The sequence below is a fragment of the Natator depressus genome, chromosome 25 (assembly GCF_965152275.1).
Source record: "Natator depressus isolate rNatDep1 chromosome 25, rNatDep2.hap1, whole genome shotgun sequence".
Classification (NCBI taxonomy): domain Eukaryota; kingdom Metazoa; phylum Chordata; order Testudines; family Cheloniidae; genus Natator; species Natator depressus.
In genome coordinates, this window is record NC_134258.1 from 12,113,504 (window position 1) to 12,140,755 (window position 27,252).

At 46.7% G+C, this 27,252-nt stretch overlaps 2 protein-coding genes across 6 annotated transcripts; both read left to right on the plus strand.

The window, feature by feature from the left end:
* Positions 1–3,877: 3,877 nt before the first annotated feature.
* On the plus strand, positions 3,878–9,909 carry CIRBP (cold inducible RNA binding protein). Of its 5 annotated transcripts, none has more exons than XR_012636304.1 (8): positions 3,878–4,032; positions 5,233–5,341; positions 5,425–5,531; positions 6,017–6,158; positions 6,248–6,332; positions 6,524–6,591; positions 8,965–9,050; positions 9,302–9,909. XR_012636304.1 is itself a non-coding variant. In XM_074939692.1 (7 exons), exons 2-7 carry the CDS (start codon positions 5,239–5,241, stop codon positions 7,034–7,036), a joined length of 522 nt encoding a protein of 173 aa, XP_074795793.1. In that variant the 5' UTR covers positions 3,878–4,032; positions 5,233–5,238; the 3' UTR covers positions 7,037–7,762. The 5 variants fall into 5 exon arrangements, 2 of the variants coding, with proteins under 2 accessions (XP_074795793.1, XP_074795794.1); XR_012636305.1 differs by having other exon boundaries at positions 6,527–6,591; positions 9,299–9,909; XR_012636303.1 differs by having other exon boundaries at positions 9,299–9,908.
* An 8,547-nt stretch (positions 9,910–18,456) lies between these two features.
* FAM174C (family with sequence similarity 174 member C) lies at positions 18,457–26,901 on the plus strand. The gene is made up of 3 exons (XM_074939445.1): positions 18,457–18,784; positions 20,447–20,563; positions 22,638–26,901. The coding sequence occupies exons 1-3, from the start codon at positions 18,510–18,512 to the stop codon at positions 22,639–22,641; spliced, it is 396 nt and encodes a 131-aa protein (XP_074795546.1). The 5' UTR covers positions 18,457–18,509; the 3' UTR covers positions 22,642–26,901.
* The last annotated feature ends 351 nt before the right edge of the window (positions 26,902–27,252 follow it).

The window sequence follows — 27,252 nt, forward strand, 5'->3', positions numbered from 1 at the left end:
AAGCAGCCATGCTAGGAATTCAAGCTCAGAGCCAGCCTGGTTGTTTTGTTTCTCTTCTCCTCCAAGGGCAAAAATGGATTTGCAATCCCAAACCCACACAAGTCCACCTTCCCCAACCCCAACAAATTTTAAATTATTAGTGATTCTGATGAATGCAAAACCTTATGCAGTATTAGGTAGAATTAAAAGCAATCCATGATGGTTCCATATTTTAAGCCAAGATTTGACATCACTGTATTAAAAAGGAAGTACATGACATTTAAAATCAGCAACAAATGAATGAGTTCTTTGTCGGCAATACTGTACCACTTGTTACTGCTCTTTAGTTTTTATTATATTTATATAATTATATCTCATCATGTTCTTTTTAATTGTTGCTTTAATTGTATTTATTTATTTGTTGCCATTATTATCTATGTTGTTTTATTGCAAAGCATCTCGGATACATTTAAGCACTAAGAGAGTGTATATAAAATATATTTATATATTAATATATATTTAAAATTTGTATTAATTTGCATGAATTACTTGGAGATTAATAATTTTTGCAAATTAATCAGTAAACAAACAAAACACAATAATAAAGCAAGGTTGATGAATCACTAAACATTTTTGATTCATTTATTTGAAAAGAATACTAGGGGTTAGCTGTAGTTATTGTATTGAATACTTCATAGTACAATATACTATTGGTGGTGTATGTTTTGTAGAAGCAATTATGTCTTTCTTAGTACTGTCATATGAGACCTATAGACAGTGGTTTACTGTGAAAGCTTAGTTGAAAAGTAGTGAAACCACCATATTTTTGTGTGTAGATGAGGGAAGTGAGAGTTAGTGAGATTCTACTGTATTTTATTATTACTGTACCAACATGGAAAATCTGTTTACGATATGGAACCTCAAAGCAGTTGTCAGATGAGTTCCCTTTTCCTCTGTCCACAGCTCCAAAAATGGGGGGGGGAAGAACCCAATATTTTGACATAACAACGGCAGGCAGACGATTCCTTTGGATTTGATTGTGGTTCCTATTGCTGCTTTTGTTTCCACATCCATTAGGAAATCAACCACATTACAGCAGCCCTGATCTAAATGTAAAGTAGAAAGCCGCTCGGATGTTTTTCTCCTTTCTTTGCTCTGACTGGGAATGCTATTAACATTACAAACAGAAGGTGGTTAGGGGAGTGGGGAGAACTCTATGTGTATGTCTTGATCTGAACAGCAAAGTAAAATGATTTTGAGTCTTTCTTTTGCCATAACAATCTCCATTTCATTTAAAGCTCATCTGAATACCTTCTCTTTTTTCCTTTTGCTTGTATGTCTCTGCCTCCGCTCTGTTATTTACGTGGCCCAGGATCACTTTATGAATCAGCATAACCCTTCAGTGTAGGGGGATGACTTGCTTTATAAATTATCTACCTGGGCACTAACAGGATGGGACTGGGGAGGTGGAATTGCTCTATGGACACAAGGACATGCCCTGAAAATAGAGACACTCCCAGTTTTCAGACATGCATGGTCACCAGAGTGTGTGTGTTTGTGATGGGGTGGGGGGACAACACCAAGACACAGGACTGCTTTATAAATCAGCTCCCTGTGCCATGCTTCAGTGTGGGAGATGCATGATGTTTAAAGTGAACCCAAAGCAATTATGTCTCCCTTCCACAGGCATCAACATAAAAACACCCAATTTCTATGTTGATTTAAAATGACAGCCGGGGCAGGGCACTTAGGAGCTCATCCTCTTACCCTACCCTGACAGGTTTCAGAGTAGCAGCCGCGTTAGTCTGTATTCGCAAAAAGAAAAGGAGTACTTGTGGCACCTTAGAGACGAACCAATTTATTTGAGCATCCGATGAAGTGAGCTGTAGCTCACGAAAGCTTATGCTCAAATAAATTGGTTCGTCGCTAAGGTGCCACAAGTCCTCCTGTTCTTTTTACCCCACCCTGTTGCTGATTCTTCTCAGCCACCCTCCCAGTCCCGCACGGAGGGAAGTTGTAGTCTAGTCAGTTATTATTATTTATATTACGGTAGTGCCTAGAGGCCCCAATCAGAATCCAGCCCCACTGTGCTGCACCCTGCATACACAGACACCCCAGGGGTCCTTACAATGTAAACAGACAAGTGAGATATGAACTGTGTAAGCGTGTTTGGCAGGCTGCAGTTTGGGGGTACAGGGCCAGCTGGGGCAGAAGGAACTGTGGGGGGCACGTGGGGAGTAGGTGGGGGCTGTGCTTTGGGGCAGATGAGGTGTCAGGGGGCACATGGGCTGAGTGAAGGGGCTGTGTTTTGGGTGCACAAGGGGGTTACGTGGGCACTGTGCTTTGAGGCAGACGGGTGTCAGGGGGCAGATGGGCTGTGTTTTGGGGGGCTGTGGGGGTTATGGGGGGGCTGTGCAGTGGGGGGGACCTGCAGTGTCAGGGGGCACATGGGCTGTGTTTTGGGTGCACAAGGGGGTCATATGGGGGCTGTGCTTTGGGGCAGATGGGATGTCTGGGGGCACATGGGCTGTGTTTTGGGGGGATGTGCAGGTTATGGGGGGCTGTGCTTTGGGGCAGATTGGGTGTCAGGGGGCTCATGGGCTGTGTTTTGGGGGGCTGTGCTGTGGGGGTTATGGGTGGCTGTGCTGTGGGGGGGACATGCAGTGTCAGGGGGCACATAGGCTGTGTTTTGGGTGCACAAGGGGGTTATGTGGGGGCTTTGGGGCACATGGGCTGCGTTTTGGGGCAATGTGTGGGCTGTGCTGTGGGGGGGACATGCAGTGTCTGGGGGCACACAGGGTTATCCTGGGCTGTGCTGTGGGGCACATGGGCTGTGTTTGGGGGGATGTGCAGGCTATGGGGGGACATGCAGTGTCTGGGGGCACAGGGGGGTGTCCTGGGCTGTGCTGTGGGGCACATGGGCTGTGTTTGGGGGGATGTGCGGGTTATGGGGGGACATGCAGTGTCTGGGGGCACATGGGTTGTGTTTGGGGGGATGTGCGGGTGATGGGGGGATGTGCGGATTATGGGGGGCACATGCAGTGTTTTGGGGCACATGGGTTGTGTTTGGGGGGATGTGTGGGCTATGGGGGGGACATGCAGTGTCTGGGGGTACAGGGGGTGTCCTGGGCTGTGTTTGGGGGGATGTGCGGGTTATGGGAGGATGTGCGGACTATGGGGGGGACATGCAGTGTCTGGGGGTACAGGGGGTGTCCTGGGCTGTGTTTGGGGGGATGTGTGGGTTATGGGGGGATGTGCGGGCTATGGGGGGGACATGCAGTGTCTGGGGGTACAGGGGGTGTCCTGGGCTGTGTTTGGGGGGATGTGCGGGTTATGGGGGGATGTGCGGGCTATGGGGGGCACATGCAGTGTCGGGGGGCACCGGGGGGGCCTCCTGGGCTGTGCTGTGTGTCACCCAGGCCAGTAGGGCCACGCTGCGGGGCGACCATAAGGGCCCGTGAGCGGCAGGCCCAGCAAGACGCAGCTCGCCCGGCGGGGCATAACGGGTCGCGGCACGGACCGTCCCTCCCCCACCCAAGATGGCGCCGCCGCCTCGGGCAGCCCCTTTGTTCCGGCAGCGGCAGCGGGCGCCGCATTGCTGCGAAGGGCGCGAAACTAGGCCAGCGCGGCCCCGCCCCCTTCCCGGCCTGGGGTGAGCCTGTGGGCTGCGCAGGGCTGCGGCTGGGGAGGCCGCAGCCAATCAACCTCTTCCACTCTCTCATCCCACAGGCACACATCCCCTAACTTTCTCCCCCTCCCATCCAATCAGCACTTTGCCCCCCCCGCGCACACCACCCCACGTGGGGAATGCGAAGCGTGCCTCACCTCCCTCTCAGCATCTTATGAATATTAACCAGGCTGCGACCAATCAGGAGGCGAGGCGGTCCTCGAACAGTCGCAGAGTTATCTCATCCAGGCCGGTGGTGATTTGCATATTCATGAGCAGGGCGGGGCCAGACGAAGGGCTATATAAGCAGCTGCGCCGCCAGCTCTCAGCGTACATCGTGCTGGGATTTTGAAACGTTGTGTTGCCCTTGCACTCACCGAGGACCGGTAAGGAGCCCGGGGAGAGGCGGGGGAGGGCAATATCGCCTCAGGCGGAGGCGCCCTCTGTAAGGCGGTGCCCCATGGGAGCGCCCGCTTCCGTTACAGGGAGAAGCGGGTAGGGTCGGTCCGCCCGCCTTTAGCATCGTATTCAACGTTTTCAACCGCTGGAGTCCCCAACAGGGCGAAGCGCCCCGCTTGGGCTGCTGTTAGGGGGAAGGGCGATCAATTATCAACGACGCGCCTTCGGAAACAAAATGGCGTCCGGTCGCGGCCGGCGCAAAATGGCTTCCCACATATGAGTAGCGCGCATGCGCGGAATGGGCGGGGCAAAGGGGAGAGGCGCTGAGGCTTCGGTCCTTGGCGCAGGACGCATGTGCGTTTGCCTCATCCGGTGGAGTGTTTGCGCCTGCGCCCTCCTGGATGCCTGCAATGCCGAGAAGCTCGTGCGCTCTTCCATGGCGCGTGCGCGGGAGCGCAGTGGGCGTAGTGCGGCAGAGCATCTTCATTTCGGGCTTGGGGCCTGGCCTGGCGTCGTGCTCCTGAGGCGCGGGGAGCCGTTAGACGCACCGAATCTAGCCACAGCCCATTCAAAGGCGGCCTCATTCCGTAAGTGGCGTGGTGCGCTGTGCCATTGGGTCCCACTCTACGGCACCCGAGTGGTATCAGGCCTGATGCTAGATAATCAGAGCCTGAGCGGGGTGGGCCCGGCGCTGCCTGGTATGGACCCGCTACGGCTGGAGACTAAGGAAATGGACCATGCAGATGGATCTGGGTGATAGCACCAGGCCTGCTGTGATACTGTGTATTGGAGAACACATGGGGCGGGGGGGGGTGCTGGTCTTGGGGGGGAAATGTTGCTTGGCTGCAGGGATAAATCATGCTGTTGGATAAATTACATTCTCTGTGGTCTCCTCATTTCTGTAATCTGGCTAATTTCTTGAAATAAACACTTTTAATCACCCTGTGTTTACATGGAGGCTGAGTACCGAATGGATATCTCTGGATACAAAGCTGTGGTTCTCTTCTGTGAATTTCACATGGCAGCTTCGTACTAGCAGCTGTGGTATTGGTATATAAGTATTATGGTCCTGTTGACACTGGTCTAGTGGATTAATCCCTTGGTCCTGTGTGAGTCCTACATACTGAAGCAACAAAAATAACTCTTCCTGTGGGATTTAACAGTTGATATAATGTCTTTGTTTACAGAACAAAATGGCATCAGATGAGGGAAAGCTCTTCGTTGGTGGACTGAGTTTTGATACCAATGAACAGTCACTGGAGCAAGTTTTTTCTAAATACGGACAGATATCTGAAGGTAAGAACAAAATAAGTGGTTGTGATGAATTTTATCTTTCTGTGATAGAGTGAGTATGTGTCAATGGTGTCTTTGCCTTTCAGTTGTCGTGGTGAAAGACCGAGAGACCCAGAGGTCCAGAGGCTTTGGGTTTGTCACTTTTGAGAACATAGATGATGCTAAAGATGCAATGATGGCTATGAATGGAAAGGTAAGGAGATCTTGTGTTCCATTTTTTCAGAGACAGTGTATAGAGCTGCAGAATCATGGTACTATCATCTCCAGAAAAGTAGCTTTGTGTTTCTCTTAAGCAGAATTAACTGTTGGGGATAGTTAGAATTCTGAAATCATACATGAATTAAAATATTTTGGCAACATAATGGGATATTAAAATTTCTAGGAGCAGCTAAAGTAATGTATACATCTAAAAATATGAATGAAATCTAAATATGCAGACTTGCCCTTTTCCTTATTTCAAGCAATATTTTTATTTTTGAATGCTCTGTAAATAGTTAATGGTGGTGACTTGGTTGTGATTTTGGGTATGGGGGCAAATCATTGTGGACACAAATGAGTAAAACTGCTTCCAATTTGTACCTTCAGTTTGGACAGCTTATTTGGCAAATGCTGTCCTGTTATATTTTAAAAGCATGTAAATACTAGTACAGTTTATTTTTTTTTCTGTTTTGTGTTTAGTCTGTTGATGGGCGTCAGATTAGAGTTGACCAGGCAGGTAAATCATCCGAAAACAGATCCCGTGGATACAGAGGGGGTTCATCAGGTGGCAGAGGCTTTTTCCGTGGAGGCAGAGGTCGGGGGGGCCGTGGCTTCTCTAGAGGTGAGTTAGTGTAACTGATTTTCAGTAACTGACTTGACACTGAGACGTTTTTCAATGTGTTAATTGGTCCTTTATTGTGTCCATTCAAGGAGGTGGAGACAGAGGCTATGGAGGAAGCAGATTCGATTCCAGAAGTGGGGGATATAATGGGTCTAGAGACTACTATAGCAGCAGGTAAACACGATGAAAGTAGACTGCAAGAGTTCAAATTGCTGACTGTTGAGGTTTTTGTTGTGACAGTCCTGAAATAACTGTTAACAACTTGACTGGGGTGTAAATTGGCTCAGTCACAATAGCACAGCAAAAATGTAATGTGTATAGATCACAGCATGTTTCATAAAACAAACATTTGTTACTTTTACCAGCAGGAATCAAGGTGGCTATGGTGACAGGTCTTCAGGAGGGTCCTACAGAGACAACTATGACAGTTACGGTAAGTTTTAGTTCAAAAGGGAACGAAGAATACACTGCCTTGGGAGCTCTCTAAATCGATTGACCTGTTGAAGTCTGGAAATACTGTAAGGCTCAGTTGGACCATATCACACTCTGTTCTTGCCCATAAGAACCAGTCTTATTTGCAACCAGGCCTTGGAAATGTTTGCCACTTAAATTCCTAATTTTAATGCATGTGTAGGACTTGCTTGGATCTAAGGCAAAGCAAGTAGTAAATTCTCTCATTCATGAAGCTCGAGAATTAGGCAAAACTCCAAATGCCCTCTAACAAACTTTAATCAAGGGTGGGGGAAGTTCTCTTAAGCTCTAGTGAACTAGCACTAGCCTCTGAAATAATACAGGGAGTAAAATGCTGGAACTTGTCTATGCTTCGGTGCCTTTACAATTGTGCCTGCTTCTTGTCCTCAGCTACACACAACGAGTAAAAATCCTTCCTGACTCAAGATCGTCCTTCCAATGGCTGTATTTATAAAGATTTTTGGAGCTTCGCTGAAATCGTTATTGTGTAGTACATCTACTTGTATTTTCACTTTTGTAGTATTATCAGTTCTGATCTTGTCAAACACAGCCTGACAGCTTCTGATATAAGATGGTCTGATTAGACTTTTCTTTAAGAAAGCTCTGTTTCAAAGTGTTTTTAATCTTTTTTGAAAGCACTACAGATTTTATTTTATCCTCTGTGATAAGCCAAGGTGTTTTTTTAAAAGTTGTGAAGTTGGGGCCCTAATTCAGTTTTTTTGAGATAGAAAAGGACCTTTAATTCAATGTTCACTGGAAGCTGAACAAGCTGTGGACTTTATTTTTTTTAAAGTGCATTACCTTCGTCTCTTGTAACATTCCTTTAGTGTAGCAAGGTAGGCATGCAGCCTGGGTGTAAATTGGAAGGCAAACCACCTTGATATACTTAAAGAGAAACTTGCTTGTATGTTCAACCTGCATAACGGTATTTTTACTGTATGATGTAAATTACCCAGAAATAGACTCGCAAACTTACCATAAAAGAGGTTCTTGAAAATGTTTATTTATATTGTCCTTTTTTTACTGGAAGAAATATGCATATTCCGTTGATATTGTATTTGAAGTGGTAAAGGATTCTTGTATACAGTTTTCTTTGGCTTTACGAAGCCTATTAAAAGACCGTCTGAAATGAACTCTGCTCCTGACATTTACATTTCATTGCACAACACAGTCCTTGAAGATCTTGTGAACAAGCTAAGTAATAAGGAGGACGACTCTAGAGAAGAGAGCCTAGTGATAGGAGTATTAAAGCAAGCTAGACTTACTGACCATTGGAGAGAATGTAATCTTAACTGGTCTTGACATGTGAATACTGTCAAGATGTTTTCACATAAGAATAGTCAAATTGTCTAGTGGCAGACTACTAAAAGTATACTCTAGGGAATTGTAATCACTAACTTGTTATACTTAAACCATCAAAAGTGGAGGGAAAACCCAGCTGGCCAGTTTAGTCAGAGGACAGTTCAGGATTTTCATAAAATAAGCAGACATTGAAATTTGTAGTCTGAATCAGTCTTTTGATAACAAGTAGTTAGTTACTGGTTTGACACAGTGTTCCAAGGTAGACAAATTGACTTAATTAGCTAGCTTTGTCATTGCCTTACAAGTTCTAAGAATTCTCTGCTAGCGTATGGAAACTGCAGTGTCCTTGGAGAAAAGAAGTGTTGTGCCTCCAACAGAAACCTCTGAGACGAAAGCTGCTTTCTGGGCTAGTTCATATGTGGAAATAGTCCTGTAATTCGAGGTAACTCCTTTTGCTCATGTCCGCATCCTTCCTCTTGTTGAGAGCTCATTTGAAAGTCTAATGTACCTGTGAAATATTCCTCTGACAGTTTTGGTCAACTAATGGAAAATTTTTAAATCCATGCCTATGCAATCTTTGGTTTGTGGCACAACTTCAGTTCCACAGGTCAGAGTTGGGCACACAGTCATGTCTTGCCTAGTAGGTATGGAAGCAAGATGGGAAGCAGAATTCCCTGACTTGATTTGTGTTCATCTATTGAGACTCTTCCTAGACTCATTAAGTCACTTAATTGTAGCTTTCTTTACCATCTTGTTGCCATTAACTTTCTCCCATAGCCCACACTGTTCCTAAGCAGCCATGTCAAAGTGGTTAACTGTTTCTGCTTAAGGATCAAATGAGATATATATTGGCTGGTATATCAAAGGCATCAGCCAGCCCTGGAATTTCCCAGACTGTGCTTCTGTGATGTGATAGGGTTCAGCGAATGGCTTGTGAAACCCTTGTATATGATGTGACTTGTGTTTGGGGAGGTGGGTGGCAGTGTAAACACCATGGTTGGATATGGCTAGTAACGCACATTTGCTTTACCAGGGTGAAGAGAAGATGGACAGTTGAGCCTGAAACAGCATTCCTGAGCATTTCATGAAAGCAGTACCAACAATCAACTTTCTAAGCAGGTACCATCTACAGTGCATTCCCTTGTAAGAAATTACTGCAGTAGAGGAGAGCTCCTCTTGGAGAAATTTGATTTTAGGTTTGGCATATGTACATGTACCAGAATGAACGTTTTGCCTTGTGCTAATATCCTGTGAGAAATAAGTGTGTGTTGATAACTTGGCTAACTCTTGGTCAGTAGCAGTTTTAGATAATTTAATATACGTATGGATCTGCTATTTGTAGAACTCATTGTCTTGTTTTATTTCAGCAGTGAGCTGCATTGAAGAGGATTGATACAGCTGTTGACTGAGCAGTGGAGTTCAAGAGCTTTGAGCAGTGTATAATATCTGATATAGATCCAAGTGAACAATCTGACTTGTTATAACTGATAGAATAAAGAATTGGACTGGAAAAAGCAATGATTTTTTAATAATTTTATAAATGCAAGAAAGATGGATTTAGTCAAGGCACGATTTGATACAGTTTTTGGGTTATATGATGTATAGTTTAATTTAAAGCTTTAGCACTGTGGAAATCTGTCCCTACTTATGAAGGTCCAGTTGATCCGTAAAGGGTTAAAGATCATTGAGTGAGCCCCTGTATAGGATTCTAAGAGGTTTGCTTATGACTGGGGGGATCGAAGGCTCCTTCTAAAATACTTAGAATCTTTCTGTTTTAATGGCTGTTGAGGTAATGATTTGGTGGCTTACCCTTCATGACCAAGTCAAAGTTCAAAAAAAAAGAACCTAAAGTCACTGAAACACCATTGGAACCTTGTATTTGGGTGTTCCAGCTACATGTATTCTGTCTATTTTGCATTCACAAATGTTACTGCCTTCTGATAACTTGAGTTTGAAGGGGCCCTATGGTCATTTGAGCAACTACATAAACACTAGTGGTCAGTATTTGTTTCTGTCCCAAACCTATTACTCTAATAAAACTTGGAATTTTAGAAATCAGATTTACATATTGAAATTTTTGCCTTCTAGATTAAGGTTCATGTACATTAGTCTACAGGTATAATTGGTTTGCACCCTCTGCTGATGCATGTTAAAAATTCTAGGGAAAAGTGTCAAAATTACACTAAATAGTTTTCTAAAAGCTTTTCTACAAAACCTCCTTATTGGGTGGCAAATCAGAGCTAACTATTTTGCAACTAATTTTTTGCTATTTATCAGTTTCCAGCATCCAAAAAAGTTCTACCTAAGTAGTGCTATTACTTCTACAGATTGAACTGTAAAAGCAGTGTTTCTTTGCAGCTTACCATAAGTGGCTGTTCGAGGCGTCTCATACTGTTAAGAGAAAAACTTTCACATTTGGGTTTGATTAAATATTTCTAATTTGAGTTTATGTTCACAGATCTCTTCAAACCCTATTGTGTAAATAGTCACCTTCAGTAGCCCAACTGCTAAATGACACAGCACTAGCAAAACCTTTTCTGCCAATCCTCCATATCCACGATAGGAAATTGTCTCTCATGGCAGTTGCCTAGTACTGAAGACCTACTGGCTGCTTTAAACTGACTTAATGAAACTATTATGTTAAAGCAATACTGGCCCACTAACTTACATTGAAGTACTGCAGTCAGGGAAGCTTTTCAGAAATACTTTAATGCTGGAAGCGACTTAATACAATAGTGCTCAGAAGCCTCCGTTACTTTGAAGCCCCCTAGTTTTGGTGCTGTACAAATGCCTAATTTTGTACAAAAGTTTAGAATAAGGGCTAATCTAGAGGTTTTCTACTATTCATTTTGTATAAAACAGTACAATCTAATGCAGTTGTAGTTGCTGTTATAAAGACACAGACATACAATAGATTAAAGCTTTTCCCTCAGCGCAATTCCCTTATCTAAATAAAGTGGTACAAAACCTAGACCAACTTAATGAAGGACCAAATCCTACAGGTAGGAGAAGGGTGAGGAAAAATGTTTTACAACTGTTTAAAATGTATAAATGAAAAGATGCCAGTGGCCACCTTGGTAGTTGCCTTCTGCCAGCTTGCCATAGGTGGCATAGAAGTGGGCTTTAATGGCTTCCTAAAGGAGCATTCCCGGAGGACATTCAATGCATAGGAGGTGGCTCCCCAAAAAGCCTGAAGGTTTGTGGGAGAAATGGACATAGGATTTGATTTAACTATCCATTTCTTTCAAAGCTTTTACGAGTGCATCAGTTTTTATACTTAGCATGTACAAGTGCTTTAGAAACATTTGTCTAAAAATATCTCAAAATAGGATCAAAAGGAATACATTGGCTACAGCCAGTAATAAACCACCTTGAACAAAATATTGAAGACTTCTTGACTCCAGCCCCTAAAGCCAGCCAACCCAATACCTGTCTTTCCTCAAATGTGTTGACTCAACTTCTCTTACTAGCTTTGTGCTTTTTTTATTAGTGTTTCCTAGCAGTCTTTCCCAAATTCCAGGAAAGGGCTACCTTACGCACTCATTGCTTTTGTTTCCTTGTACTTCTTTTTATAGAAAGGTCACAATTAAAGCCCTATGGGGGTAAAAAGCATAGCCTTGCTTCCATTTGATCTGCATGCTAAAGTTATTTACTTCTGCTGCATGAACATAACTACAACTTACTCTTTCCCTTGTAGCTTCATCTGGTTGGTGCTGCTCTGAGAACTTGGGTTCAGGTGTGGTTTCCCTAACTGAAACTTAAGTGAATCCTCCAGTTCGTAGCTTGCTCTGTACCTTGTTCCTCATCCTTGAACTTACGCTGGTTACTCTGCTTACTGACTCTGATTTACCAGTGCCTTGAACCATGTGCATTTATTTACAGCAGTGCAAAGGGGATGTGAAATGCTTACAGCTCAGAATTGGTACTGTTTTCACCCACCTTGCACAGGTGTGACAACGCACAGTGCAGAGCATTGGCGTTGAACACCCCTACATCTGAAATCTTCAGTCCCATACTTACCCTAACATTGGGCATTTTGATCAGACTGTAATTACACTTTCTAATCTGCAGCTGGGTGCCAACCATTTGACGAAAGTTGCTTGAAGTAGATTTAATTGCCTTACTTTCATAGGATGTGCCTCATCTAGTCATACTATTTTTTCAAATATGTGAATCCAAACTCTTAGCTTCTAGAACTAAACCAACTTGAACTTGACAAAAAACAAGTCCACCTTTACAATGTGATGTCCCAGAGGCTGACTCCTCTCATTGAGCCACATTGTCTGTTTCCCTTTTGTCTTAGTGAGCAGTCTGGATGTAGAGTGCATGCTTCTGTTTTTGTTCCTCTTAATTTTCTTCCACTGTGTTAATACAGCCCTGCTAATTAACTTAATGAAGTCAGGTCCCTTGTTTAATCCCTTGAGTTAAATTCTTAGTTTATTTCCTGCTCTAAGATGCTTCTATCTCTATATCAAAGGCTCCTTTCCATTAAACATTGTCTTATCTTGCTGGAACAAGGAGGTGTCCTCAGCTGGTTTCAAGAACTTTGATATCCAATACCTGGCTGTGAATGTTTCCAATACATCCCTTTAATTCAAACCTCCCCTAAGTCTCTGCCCTTGTGGCTGTCATTGATGTTACACCAGTGCCTTGTCATGCTTAAGTCGTAAACTAGAACTAAAGCTGAGTGCATTTCTTTATTTCCAGCTGTTTGCTGAGTTTTACCCATATTGATCTGAAGCTCCCTTGTGCTGTGCACTTTCCATACTCTTGGAATGTGTTAGAATTTCATTCTGCTATACTGACTTCAAATTCCTTTTCAGTAGCCAGGGGACTGATTTTTTTTTTTAGGTGTGCTGAGCACTTATCGAATTGGCTTCAGTTGGTTCTGGGGTTGCTCTACATTGAAAATCTGGCCCTATGCTCCTTGTTTAACTCCTGAAAAACCATGTAGCTCTGTAAGCTTACAGCTGCAAAGTAGGTTTCTGAGACCTAATAAAGGGAGCAGAGTGCTGTGTGCAGGTGATAACTGAAGGAAGAGGGTTCCTGAACTTCTCTGCATACACCAGATTTACAAACAAAGGTGCTAATGAGGAAACCCCATTCCCCTTCTCATATTAGTAAACAATGCATTTGATCATATCCCAGCCTTTCTTTGCATGCTGCCTCATCTACCTCTCTATTATGAGATTTATGGTAGTGCCAGTTGTTAAATTCCATTGAAGATCAGCCTTTCTAAGAAAGTGTATGAGTTTGTACTACATGATGGGCTAGTGAATAGGGCACTAGACTAGGAGCCAGGAGATATGGTTTCTATTCTTGACTGTACCACTGATCTGCTGCCTGACCTTGGGAAAGTCACTTTTCTATGTCTGCATCTTAGACAGATATGAAAACTTACAGGAACAATTAAAGGATTTATGTGTATACGCAGCAGGGCAAATCCTGAAGTCTTATCTTGTACCCCCATCAGACTCATTGAACCCAATGAGAGTGGAAAAAAACATTCAATCAGAATGTTGCCTGATGTATTTAATAATTTCTCTGTTGGTGACTGTGGGAGTTCTGTATGCCCACTGCGGTTAGTGCAGCATATGAACCCTAAACAGCTTGGAAGTCTTCATGATAAATACCCTCTCAGAAGTTAAAATTAAATACACATAAAATATGATTTGAAAAACCTGTCTTAAGTTCCTGATACGATGAGGCCTTTGTGCCCTAAATTACTTATGCAAATAATTGTAGGTGCAAAAATGGAGGCCTGACTAAATTTGATCTAAGGCATAACTGGTTTCACAGATTACAGCAAACAGATTAATGAAATGATTCCCAGAATCACTTTGGGATGAAATAGAATAACTGGCTGAAAGGACTTAATAGAAAGTCCCCTATTCAAAGAAATCCCAGGAAGTGGTTTTGAGATGTGGAACTATAGTGACACCTAATGGCCAGTGTGAAAAGGAAGTGAAATCTTGAATTAGGGCATTTTGAAAGAGCACGCTGTAATCTTCCAGACATCCCACTCTTTTCAAGTGTGTATCCTTTAAAGGTTTCTCTACAGAGAACAGGACTATTAACACAATATTACCACCACCAGCCTGCAAAATCTCTTAAAATTGCTGGGGGGGAAAGCACTGCTAAAGTGAAATGTTTATTCATTCAATGGACTTTACTGAGATTTCCAATAAAACAATTAGGGCCAGATGTTCCAAAAGATCTCGGCACTACACAGCTCCCCATCATGACCAAACCCAGATGTCCAAAAGACACCTGCATCTTAACTTGATGAGCTCTTCAAAATCTAGCACTGACAGCCTGTGCTGAGCTATTTTGAAAACGTGTGGGCGGATCCTCAGCTCGTGTAAACTGACATAGCCGCACAATGGAACTATGACAGTTTATGCCATCTTGGGATTCGCCGGTGCTTCACGCAGATTAAAGTGGTGGCTTTTGTGATGTGGTTGGTTGTTCAGCAGAAGTTGGGCTGAGCCTGTGAACTCCTTTAAGCTGTCATTGGTAACAACTTTTAATTAGTCTGGTCCTGGTCAAATTCAGACCAGTGACTTAGAGTGCGTACGCACGTGTGTCATGTGTATGCACATGTGAAACCAAAATGTTTATTCCTGGTTAGTAACTATTTACTGGTTCTAAAAAGACAAACTAATCTGAGGGTTCTTTAAGCAATAGTTACACAGAATTCTAGGGAACTATGGAGAGGTTTTCATAGTTGTGTGTTTTAAAATCACACATTACATTCAAAAATATGTGGAGAACATTTGATGTTTAACAAATATTGAAATAATAATGCTGTGAAGCCTTGCTTCTCAACCTGGAGATTGCTAACAGGTCCAGGGGCTGTGTACAAACCCCTCTCATTTTGGCTAGAAGGGAGGGGGGGAGTCATGAAACTTTGTGTAATGGGGCCACAGTATGGAAAAAGTTTTGAATCATTACTGTAAGGGAAAGGGGAAGATCCAGCTGACAGGAAATGTTCCAGTGACAGACGTTCACCCTTTCTGGCCTGCATAATCAGGAATGATTTTTAAAGCATGAAAATGAGACCTGAGGTTAGGTAGAAAGTATGTCATCTTGATTCCAGTCATTGCACCAGAAAGTCAGCAATTGCTCTGCTGAGAATGGTTAAAACACGGGAGTAGAATCTGTCTCCCTGTGCTGCATAGACATCCTAGTCTCTCATCTTGCAAACGCTTAGTAGTGCTTAATTTTAACCATGTGAGTGATCCTGATGGTCTGGATGGGGGTCCTAATTAGGGTTGCCAACCCTCCAGGGTTGCCCTGAGGTCTCCAGGAATTGTGGCTGGTCTCCCCTGTCCTTGTTCCTTATCTCAGTGCCCCCTTGCACCCTAGAGTCCCTGTGCACCTCCCCTCTGCTCCTGCCTGCTCCCTAGGATTGCCTACTTTGTAATGGCACAAAACCAAACACCCCTGCCTGCACCTTTCCTGAGGCCATGCCCCCACTCACTCCATCCCCCTCCCTCATCGCTCTCACTGGGCTTGGGCAGGGGGTTGGGGTGCAGAAATGGGGGGTGAGGGCTCTGGGGTGTGGGCTGTGGGAGGGAGTTTGGGTGTAGGAAAGGGCTCTGGGCTGGGGCAAGGGGTTGGGGTGCAGGGTCCCAGCGGCGCTTACTGCAGCTCCCAGGTCCCTGCAGCTCCTAGGCCTTATTGGAAAGCTCAGAGAAGCGGGCGGGCGCAAGCGTGTCTGCTTCTAAAGGCCCCTCCCGCAGCCTTGCAGGAGGGACCACTGGACCTGGGATTCAAACGAGTTCAGGGGACAACTAAGAAATAACAGGGTCAGGAGTGAAGGTCAAAGGTGCAAAACTAGGGATCCAGAAGGGGACACAGAGCGGAGAACCCCGGACAGTGCCCACTGTTCCTCAAAGGTGTCTAGGGAGCAAGCAGATGCTGCCCAGAGGAACTCTGCCTGGATGCGTGAGACCAGGGAGGAGCAGAAATAGGCCCCACAGTCGCAGAGCACCCCCTCATTCAGCATCCTCCTCCTGGTGTTGAAGATGGTCACTTTGGCCAGGGCCAGGAGGAGGTTGACGTGGTCTCGCGACTTCGTGGGGCCACGGACAGGGTGTGCGAATATAAATAGGTGTGGGGAAAAGTGCAGCCAGAACCTCAACAGGAGGTTCTGGAGGAGCCAGAAGAGGGGCTGCAACCTGGCACATTCAAGATAGGCGTGTGCCAGGTTGTCCCTCACGCCGCAAAAGGGGCAGGCATCAGGGATGGGTGAACCACGCCAGGTACATGCCCATGCTCAGGGTTCCATGGAGGAGCGGCCAACCGATATCCCTGGCAGGCCGTGGGACTGGGGTGGAGTAGAGGCTGGCCCACCAGGGTTTCTCATCCTCCACAGGTGATAAATAGTCCCACCATTTGGTATCAGGGCGGGACACGAGGGTGAGGAAGTGAAATGTGTGGAGCATGAGCGTGTATAGTTGTTTCCTTGGCACAGTTCAAAGGAAACTGGCTACAGGGCACGCAGCTGGCTCAGATTGTGGAAGGGAGGGGGCCGGGAGGGCTCGAGGGACAGGGGCCCGATGAAAAGGCCCGGAGGGCCTGGGGTGAGGGGCAGGCGGGGAGCACCCTCTCGCACTACCCGCTTAAGTAAAACCTGAGAGGTGGGCAACAAGGCTGCCCCCACCTCCCGGAGTACACGCAGGGAGGTCAGAAGGATGGAGAGCCCCATGCACTGACCGAGTGCTCGGGTGTCCATCCAGTCCCCCCGTCGTAGTCCAGGAGGTCTCAGATTCTGGTGGTTTCTATCAGGACAACCTCCGGTGCACCGAGGGGGACTCTGCCACCTGCATACGAAGGCAGGGGTCGTGTAGCCGGGGCTCCGTGAGGAGGACTTTCCCCTTGGTGGCCACAATGGAGCTGGTCGCCGAGAACAGCGTCCAGGTCCGGAAGAGGTCCTGGTAGAAGATTGGCAGCTCGGCGAGATCTCGCGGAAGACCCCTCGGGTGGAGAAAAAAAGGGCTGCTGGTTGTATCAGAGCCCTTGGAGGCGGCGGAGGAAGGCGTGTGCCAACGTGCTCCACGCTGGACTACCTGCACCATAAAGGATTCTCTGCAGGGCCTGGAGGCAGAAGACATGGTCCTGGCTGTGGAGGCAGACCAGGCCCTGTCCTCCCTCCTCCAGGGGAAGACTCAGGACCTCTGCAGAGACCCAGTGCAGTCCTGGCTAGAAGAACTCCAAAACTACCCTCTGGAGCAGGGCCAGGAGCCCTGGGGCTGGGCTCAGGGTGTTGGGCCAGTGCCAGAGCATGGACAGGACTAATTGGTTCAGCACCAGCGCCCTCACCCTCAGGGAGAGGCACCGGAGCAGCCCTGTCAATCTCCACAGCCGCTCACGCACCCTGGCCTCCAAATCCCACCAGTTCTCCGGTGGAAAAGGATGTGTGGTGGAAAGGTAAACACCAGGATAGAGCAGTGGACCCGCACGCCACTGAATGGCTTGAAGTTCAGGTGGGAGGGAACTCATCTCCCACCTATCCCCGACCATCATGCCAGAGCTCTTGACCCAGTTGACCTGGGCGGAGGAGGCCGCCAAGTAGATCGCCTGGCAGGACTCCACCTGCACCAAGTTGCCTGGGTTCTGGACCACGAGGAGCACGTCGGTGTACACTAACAGGACTAGCCGCAACTCCAGCTCATGGAGCACCAACCCCGTCAACCTCCGACGGAGGAGACAGAGAAAGGGCTTGATCGCCAGAGTATACAGCTGGCCTGACAGTGGACACCACTGATGCACCCCCTGCCTGAAGCTGACCGGCTCCGTCAGGGTCCAGTTGAGCCTGACCAAACACTGCATGGTGGCGTACAGCCCCTGGAGAAAACCCACAAATTGGGGCCCCAAACCGAACACTCGTAGAGTGCCCAGGAGATACCCGTGGTCCCTCCCACCTGTCAAATGCCCTGCAGCCCCTTGGCGCATGGGCGGCCAGGGAAGCTCCGCGCGCTGCCCTCGCGCCGCAAGCGCCATCCCCGCAGCTCCCAGTGGTCGGGGTTCTTGGCCAATGGGAGCTGTGGAGCCGGCACTTGGAGCAAGGGCAGCGTGTGGAGCCTCCTCGGCCGCCCATGCACCTAGGGGCTGCAGGACCTGGCGGCAGCTTCCGGGAGCCGCGCAGAGCTAGGGCAGGCAGGGAGCCTGCCTTAACCCCGGCCCCCCACTACGTCACCCACCAGAGCCGCTAGGGTCCCTTTTCCAGGGGCCTGGAAACCCTATTGCTCCCCCATGGCCCCATACCCCTCTGCACCCTGGGGTCCCTTTGCACCTTCCTTCCGCTTCCTGATACCCTCTGCTCCCCTCTGAACCGTTTCCCCCCTGTTCCCCTCTGCACCCTAGAGTCCCTTTGCAGGCCCCCACTGCTCCGACACCCCTACCCAACTCTGTAGCCTGCCCGGAACCCCGCGTGCCCGGAACCCCGTGTGCGGGTTCCACAGTCCCCGCCCGGACCCCAGCCAGCGCTGCGCCGGGCCGGGCCATTTCCGGTGCGTTGGCCTCTCTCTGAGTCCGAGGCGCGCGGTTCCCGGTAGTTGCCGTGCGTCCGCCATGGTCCCGCGGGAGCTCGGTGGCCTCCTGCCCCTGCTGCTCTTCCTGCTCGGCGCCTGCGCGGTGTCCAGCTCCCCCGGGCCGGGCGGGACCTCGCCGCCCCCGGGCACCCCCGCCGTCGCCAACGGGACAGGGCCGGCCGGGAACCACAGCGACAGCGGGGTCCGGGGCCTGGACCTGCTGGGCGGGCGGCTGCCCGCGGTGCAACGGGGCTTCTACGTGCTCAGCGGCCTCTGCGTGCTGGCCGCGCTCTACTTCCTGGTGCGGGCGCTGCGGTGAGTGGGGCGCGCGCGGCCGGGGGGCGGGCGCGCGCGGCCGGGAGAGGCAGAGGCGGCGGCGGCGGCGGCGGGGGGGGGGCAGACATGGAGCTCCCCGTATTAGGGACCCATCCCAATGGAAGGAAGCTGGTCATGAGACCCTCCCTTCCTTTCCCCTATATTCCAAGGGGATGGGTCCCCTGTAGACCCCCGTCCCCTGGAGCATCTCCTTTGCCCCATGGAGTGTCTTTGTGGGGGTGTGTGTGTGTGAACAGGGGTGGGGTCCTTACCCCCATCTCCCCAGGAGGCAGGCTTGGGAACCTCCGTGGCTTCCTCGCCCTCCCCCCGCCGTTCCTGGGAAACAGACATGGGAACATCCTAGACTCACTTTCCCCTGGAATAAACACCCCCAGCCCTCCCCTCCTCGGGAGGCTTCTGGGAGAGCCATCGGTCTCCCACGCCTTTGTCATCCTTTGTGGATTCTCTGTTTTCCCGCGGGGCGCTTTAGAAAGGGTGAGGAAATGCTGGAGCCTTTTGCAATTCCTAGAAAGATTACGCCATGCCCTTAAAACATGCCTGCATTCTTCTATTTCTCTTGGGAACTCTGAAATCTTTCTCCTGTTGCTTGAGAAAGCGGCTTCTCCAAAACCCCACCCTCTTCTGATGAGTGTGGGCTCAGTGAAGGTAGCTCTGTACTTCTGCTGTAAAAGCTGAGAGGAGTCTGGGGGTTGGTAGAAAAAATGTCCCCTGAGACTCTGCCATCGCCTTTATCCCCGTGCTGGTGTAGCAGGGACAGAGTAGTTGTTCTTTGTGCCTCAGGCCCTGAGGTGAGAGACAGAGTCCAGCATTCCACCCTCTGAAGTGTGTGAAATCCTTTCCTGCCTTAATAAGGGTTTGTCTACACAGGAAAGTTTTTTTTTACTAGTCTAACTGCCTGTATGGACATTCTTATCCTGGAATGAGAGTAACTTTTTTTGGTTTAGCTTCAGCCCCTTTTGGATGGCTTGTCTATATTAGAAAAGATCTGCTGGTGTAGCTATGCTGGTATAGCTCTGTTAGCAAGTCTTACTGATGTAGACACAGCATATACCCATAAAAGCACTTTTTTCTGTTATGACTGTCTACAATATAGCTTTTACTGGTATAGAAATGTCAAAAAAAAAAAAAAAAAAATCACATCCCTAACTGGCATTACTGTGCCAGCAAAAGTCCTAGGCATAGACCTGGTGAAAGTGACATGGAAACTGAACTGAAAAAAAGGCACTCTGAATCCAGAATAAGAGTACCCACACAGGGAGTTATACTAGTATTACTGTTCTGGTCAAAATTCACTCCATCAAAAGCACCAACTAAATTGTTTCCGATACAGTCTGTCTGACTAATGTCCCCCATTGGCAATGGTATGCAAATGTAGGGGTGATATTTTTGAGCTACTCTACAGGTGATGACCACTGAAGCCAAACTATGTGCTATCCAGGAGCAAACCGGAGAGTATGTAATAAATAGTCCACAGACAAAACATCCCGATTCTCTGTTTTTGTTCATTTTGCCCTTTCGGCTAACCATGCCTCTCCTGTCCTTATGAGCTCATGACGTATGCAAAAGGGAGCCTACATCAGGGTTTGTGAATTAAAGTTCTAGATCAGAAGTACCTGTGAATGAGCTCAAAACTGATTTCAGGTTGAAGAAACCTCAGCGGAAGAAGTATGGTCTCCTTTCAAACTATGATGAAAATATGGAGTTGGGTTCTCTGGACAGTGATGAAGACACAGTGTTTGAAACAAGAAATCTGAGACGGTAGGTGGATGTTTACAAGTAGCTAAATGTCGCTTTCAAAAGATGCTTGAAGCTTGGGCACAGAATCTGCAATTGGATCCATACAGGTGAAACTCTGTGCAGGTGCAAGGGTCCAACTGTGTGGATGGATCCAATTGCAGTGTCAGGCATTTGGGTTAACAGTCTCAAGAGAACGACATTGCATAGATGGTCTTGCTTGGGATACTAAAGGGCCTTTATACATGTGAAATTATTAGAGACATGGATTAAAAATTAGCTTTTACAAAACCTGAGATCAGTAATGGGGGGAGGGGGGAAGGGAAATGGGATGGGTTTTTTTTTTTTTCTGTAACAAGGTTTCTCCTATTGTTTGCCTCAGCTTTGTAGCATGGTGCTAATGCATGAAAACCAGCAAGTGAAACTGAATAGAAGCTTACTAACACCTTCCCTAAATGAAAATGTCTAGGTTATTTCTTCCTGGGACTGAGTGAAACACAGATAGTAAACAGATTTCAAATCCTTTATTTTAACAATCTACTAAATGCTTTTTGTAAGATAAGACTCTTTCAAATTATTTTTCATGTGATAATTCCCTTTACTCTGCATCTCATAGCTATTTTAATTCTTCCTCCTTCCACTCTGCAATACTGAATGGACTCTTCTGTAATCATTTTTATTTTGGTTATTTCTGCAATGGACACAGTGCAGTACAATAGGTGATCTGTGTTAGATAGTTATGTCGCTCTCCTAGGGAGGTTGCAATTCAGAACAAACACAATGACCCAGGGTCACTTAGAACTGGAATTTATCACAGAACGGTCCTTTATAAAGAAGGAAAAGGGAGGGGGTTTGGCATGCATATCTCTCAGATTCCGTTCCAAGCATATGGAATGCAGTGAAAGACCCAAAGAGTAAAGAAGATGAAGGGACTTATCCCCCCGGAAGTTCGGGTGTATTTAAGAAGTGTCTGGAGTACAGGTGATGGTTCCTGTGCAAGAATATGTAAGAGGGTAACGAGTGCTGCATGCTCCCACACAAAGTGGGAGACTGAGAACAGCAGCTAGAGGCAGGCATATTGTGGGCAGACTGCGTGTGAACTTCTCCCTGCACAGCTCTGGCATTGCATGTCCTAAAATCATCTTCCCTCCCTCCTGACGTCTCTGCATTCTTCTCCAGTCTCCTTCCATCTCAAGGAATCTGCTCCTCATTTTGGCTCCTACCTTCTCTGTTCTGAGAACCAAGCAATCTTTTTGCTGCATCTAAATTAAACATTTCAGACTCCTTTGCATTTAATCAGCTAATGTCTGTAAAGCACTTTGAAGTTAAGTGTTATTCTGGTACTTGGAATTTTGCCGTTTAGAATATGGCTGACTGAACACCTAATAAAGCAAACTTGGCTTTTAACACTGAACTCAGCTCTGCACAGTTCTACATTTGGAGGCGCCTCTGGCTTTGTTCAGATATCGCTTTCTCTTCATTATGTTTTGTTCTGATCTCATACAGGGGGGTAATAATACCTAGCTTTTTATCAGGAGTTCTCCAAACACTTTACAAAGAAAGCCAGTATCATCCCCATTTTACAGATGAGGAAATAGGGACATAGAGGTGAAGTGACTTTCCCAGCAGAGCAGTGGCAGAGCTGGGAATAAGCCAGGTATCCTGAGTGCCCAGTCTAGTGCTCCATCCGCTAGACCACACTCCCTCCTTACAGAGTGGAAGCAGTCAGTAGTCCAATAGCCCACACACACACTTTCTTCAGGGAGTCGGAAACGTGTGCAGTATAGTTGCTTCTGCTAGAGATTCTAAAACCTTTCTCAGTCTTATGTGGAGGAACCAATGGTGTCCTAACTCAAAGCTGTCTTTATCCCATTAGGACACGTGTTAATTTTAGTGCTTACTTTTTTGCGGTGGAGTCTTGATAAGTGGGTTTGATTCCTTCAAAGTGTTTTCAAAGAGGAAGAGAATCACATGCACACAGCCCTCCTTCATCTCCCCCTCACTCCATGTCCCTCCCCCACAGCTATTTCAAGGCATGCTAAAGAACTGTCAAGCTGTAAACGCTCATGCTGGTGCTTGGATGTCTTCTGTTTTCCAGGTGATGTGAGACCAATGCCTCCAACTCCACAGACTGACCGAGAAGGTGCAAGTCCACCAGCAGAATTGACTCACCAGTTCTTGGGTTTATTTTTTCTAACTGCTTAAGATGGCTGCTAGCTAACAGCACACAGTTTTATAGGTGTGTGTGTGGGAGGGATCTGAACCTGTTTCCCTTACGTAGGAGAAGGCAGAGTGGTAAAACGATAAGTCCTACTGCCCTGGGTGTTGTTGCTCACGCAGGAACCGTTGTAACTCTCTTGATAACGAAAATGTGACTCTCTAAGGTGGGCTTTCAGTTTCTAACATTCCTAGTGATGGACTGAAGTATTGCAGCCACATCAGCCGGCCTACGAAATCTAGTCAGTATCCTGTATACATTTATATCCCACCCTCTAGCAACTATTGCAGTGAAACTGAAGTGGTATCAGGCAGTTGGATTCTGCTTGTTGCCCACACAATGCTCTTACTTTTTACTTATTGCCTTTATAAGTGACTCCACGTCAAGCGATATCAGTCTGAGGTCTGGAGCTATCCTTTGCGTTAGGTAATGGATCTGTACTGTTGTTCAGCCAGCTGGAGAGCGGCTGTGGGGCAGGGAGGGAGCGGGTTCAGTGCATCAGTGTTCTTGCAGTTGCTATTAGGGCTAATGCTGCAACCCAAAGATGGAAGCGACGCAGTGACAATACAAGTCATTACCTGACTTACAGAATGGAGAAATGTGTTTACAGCTAAGGCATATCACTGAGCCAGGAGGAGAGTCTGAAGTAGTAATAACTTGTTTGGCTAGACTGTGGGATCAACACATGTTCAAACTCTACTATTTTGTATAGTTGCAAACCAGAGTACCTGCAGAAGACCCCTTTGCCGCAGAGGTGTTTAATATCTACCATGCTATTAGATTCAGTACAGATGGCATTGCTGTCCAAGGTCGTCAGGCATAGAAAGTCGGAAGTACTTGTTCCCAATGCAACGCATCCAAGAACAACTGTTGGCTGGAAAAAGCAGAATAACCTTGAAGAGGAGTTGAAGCCGGATCCCTGTTGACTGCAAATCTTAAACTGAGGCAGTGCTGGTTCAAAAATAGCTCTTCTTGCGTGTAGGGAGCAGTTTCAGTCCATGCATTAGTGCTCTGGGCTGAGCCATGGAATAAGCCCAGTGAGCCGCAGAAATGTCCTGTTGTAGCCTGGTTGTGTTGATGGTCAGTGACCTGTGGTGAAGGGGTCATATGTGAATGTACTAGAAGTGTGCAGCAAATATCTCCTTCCCTGTACCCTCATCAAGTACAGACCCTGCTTGTACTGTGATGGACACTGCTAGCAACAATCCTGTTTAAAGTACACTTCTTGCAAGCGTGTGGCTTCAGCCACAATGCAGATGCAGGGTGCAGTTTATTTGCAAATTAAGGGCCATACAGCCCTGCAATCCTGAAGATCCCACCTCTCCTCTAGGGATCGGGTGCCATTGCTACAAGAATCCCAACACAGTCAGCCTGTAAGCTAGAAAATCCCCTACTGGAGAGGTGCAGCTTTAAGGCTACAGGACTGTATTGTTCTCGATGCAGATTGGGCGCTACATGAAGCATCTTTGGGAGAGAAATATGGGATAGCAGCTCCTTTCTCTCGGAAATGAATTCTGTCTTGTTAATGAGGGAGAAACTGACCTGTTACAAAAAGAGCGCCAAGGAGAATGATTAAAAATTGACCATGCTTAAATGGGTTTGCTGCCAGCCAGGCAGCAGAAGTGATCTCTGGGAGCTGAGCCATGCTTTGAAGTCCTGAACCAAGACAGTGTAGAGAGCACCATGTCCCTTGGGGTCATCTACGCAACGGGCAGTATTTCTCGATACCAAGGTATCCTGATTAGAAGTGTTGATTTCCTCTACCACCCCAGATACCTTAGCTCTTAGCTGTAGGCTCCCCAGCCTGCTGAAAGAGGTGCGTACTTGTTTAAGATTGAAAAACAAAATATTTTTGAAAGGACAACTTCCGTATGATCAAAGAGCACCTTGATAGTCACAAATTTAATCTCATTTGTATCTGTTAATGTCCATTTTAGCACCTTTGTATGTTTTAACTGATGGAGAGATTTCTGTGTGCTTTCTGTGTTACCCGAGCGCAGCTGTAATGGCTGAATTTGGCCGGTGATGCAGAGAGTTAGCTTGTTTTGATTCATTAGAATGGTGGTGTCTTCATCCCTTCTAGGGTGGTACTCCATAAACACCCATGGTAATGCTTGCCTTAACCCTTCAGCTCCCATCACACCTCTTTTCCTGTAAAGCATCATTCACAGGTCAGTTAAGCCAGACGCTGCATTGCAGGCCGGTTAGTTAACAGTTTGGCTCAGGTCTTTGTAATGTTCATCGGCCTTGCATTAGCTGAGGCAAGTTATTTTTTCATCCCTTAAGTTCTGCTTCTCTGTTGGACAGAGTGAGTTTGCAATCTTTGATTTTCTTGGGTCTGTTGGAATGAATGATTCTAAGACCGTAATGATTTTAATGTGTTAATGGTTTAATAATTCTGGTGAAAGAAGATGGGACCTATTTTATTTTTATATATAAAATTTTTTTCAATTATTCAGGTACAAACTAGGGGCCTATTATGAAAATGTTCTAAGTGGAGTTTGATGTCCCCTTAGTAATTATTAAAAATCTAGGTGGGGATAGCAGTGATGTATGTAACCTGTGAGATACCAGTTCTGCTGGTATTGAGTAGGTGCCTAAATTCACCCCATTGCAGAAGGCTGGCATGATGCCTCTGTCCCTCTTTAAACCCTCAAAATAAGCTGTGAATGGGTGAATTCTGCCCCCTGGCGAGTAGAAGCAATATTTCTGTGGGTGTAAAGGGGACGCTTGCTACCTAAGAAAAGCCTCCAGCACTTTTTGATCTGAGTCTGTTCTGGCTGGAGACTGACCTGACCTCTGGCCAATTCCATATTAAAAACTGACTTGTGTAGGCTATTTTTTCCCTTAAGCATGGGGAATGCACCTTAAATTCTGTGTCTTGGAGTCTTTACATCAGCTTGGCTTTGCACATCACAAGCCAAGATTATCTCCTCACATTCCTGCTCTCAGGTTTTTGGTTGCTCTAAATTATTAATGTACCTTGTGGGAAGAAGTAAAATTGATGACAACAACAAGGTAAGACTCCTTTCAGTGCAGATCTGTTGCTCCATGTGGCTTTTGTGCCTCCCCAAGCTGACCCAAAAGAAGAGTGGGAGAGTCAGCACTGTGGCGAGAGCCGCTTCTGAGAGCGGTGGAGACGTCTTGGCAATGGACAGTTGGAGTGAGGCCACCGTAGCCCTTGCAGGACTATTGCTAATAATGGTGGCTTTTAAATCCTGTCTCTTATTTCCCCCCAAAGAGAGGAGCTCAGGCTGGGAGGTGCCTTCAGTGGTTATTTTAATTTTTTTTTTTAAAGCATGTTTTGGGTTCCATGTGGACAACCCCGGTAGATCGCTCTGCAGTATGCCTCCGGCAAAGCTTTTGGGGCCCTCCTAGAGTGCCTCTGGCAACACCCCCTCTTCTGAAAAATGGTTTTGATGTGTGTCCTACTTCCTGTTGTTCTGGGTGTGAGGGGCCACTCGCTCTGGCTGCTGCCTCTTGCCATGGGCCTTCCCAGTCTGCTCCCTCCAGACTCTTGAGCTTCAGAGCCTGACTCGGTGGTTGCCAAAGGGCCTGATTCTCAGGACACCGAGCACTACTGAAGTCGATGTGAGCTGAGGATGATCAGGACCAAGATTGTGTGATGCTTCTTAATGTTCATGCAGACATTGACCAGCGTGTGCTCCAGGTAACCGCTATAGAGTTGAAACTGTTAGGGTTGTTTAAGCCAAAGGCTAATTAACAAAATTTACATAATTCTCTCTAATCTGTTTGGGGGGTTGTACCGAGTTGTCTAGTACTGGCATTGAACTACTCACTGCTGAACTAATAGGCAAATCGTCTGGGGCTTTTGCTGCGGTTAATGAGATTGATTCAAAGTGATACCAGGCTGCAGCGCTCTACTGTTAATACTGTACTCTTGTTTTGTTGCATTTGCACATGACTTGAATGTGATCTGTAGCATTGAGGTGCTGAGAGAGACCTGTGGTCTGAACAGATTGCTTGGCAGTCAATAAAAAAGCACTCTAGTGCACAGTGGTTTCCCTCCCCCTTGGAGTGTGCTTGTTTTTAAACAGCAGCCAATCCTGTATTGATCTTCCATTTTCCTTTTGGTCACCACTTGCCTCCACCCCTCATATCTTCAAACCAATAAAATAAAACATTCCATTTCAACAGATTCCTCCTTTGTAGCGACGGTGACTGTGACCTTGGTTATTCTGAAAGACTGCCCAGTACCAAGGGCCCAGTGCTGTGCTGATCCACAAGGGGCTCTGTTCTCAAACTCTCTCTCTGCTTGGGTACTCTAAGGCTAAAAGATGTCTTGCAAGCAAGAGGGCCCAGGGATATTAGTGTAAGAGTGAGTGGCATGTGCTAACGCAGGGGAGAGCACTGCTGTCTTGTCTAGCTACTAGCTGTCATCTCCATAGCATGACATAGCACCTCCCAGTCACACATGGATTTTTATCCATGTGTCACCCCAAGAAGTATGCGCAAAAGGAAAAGGAGGACTTGT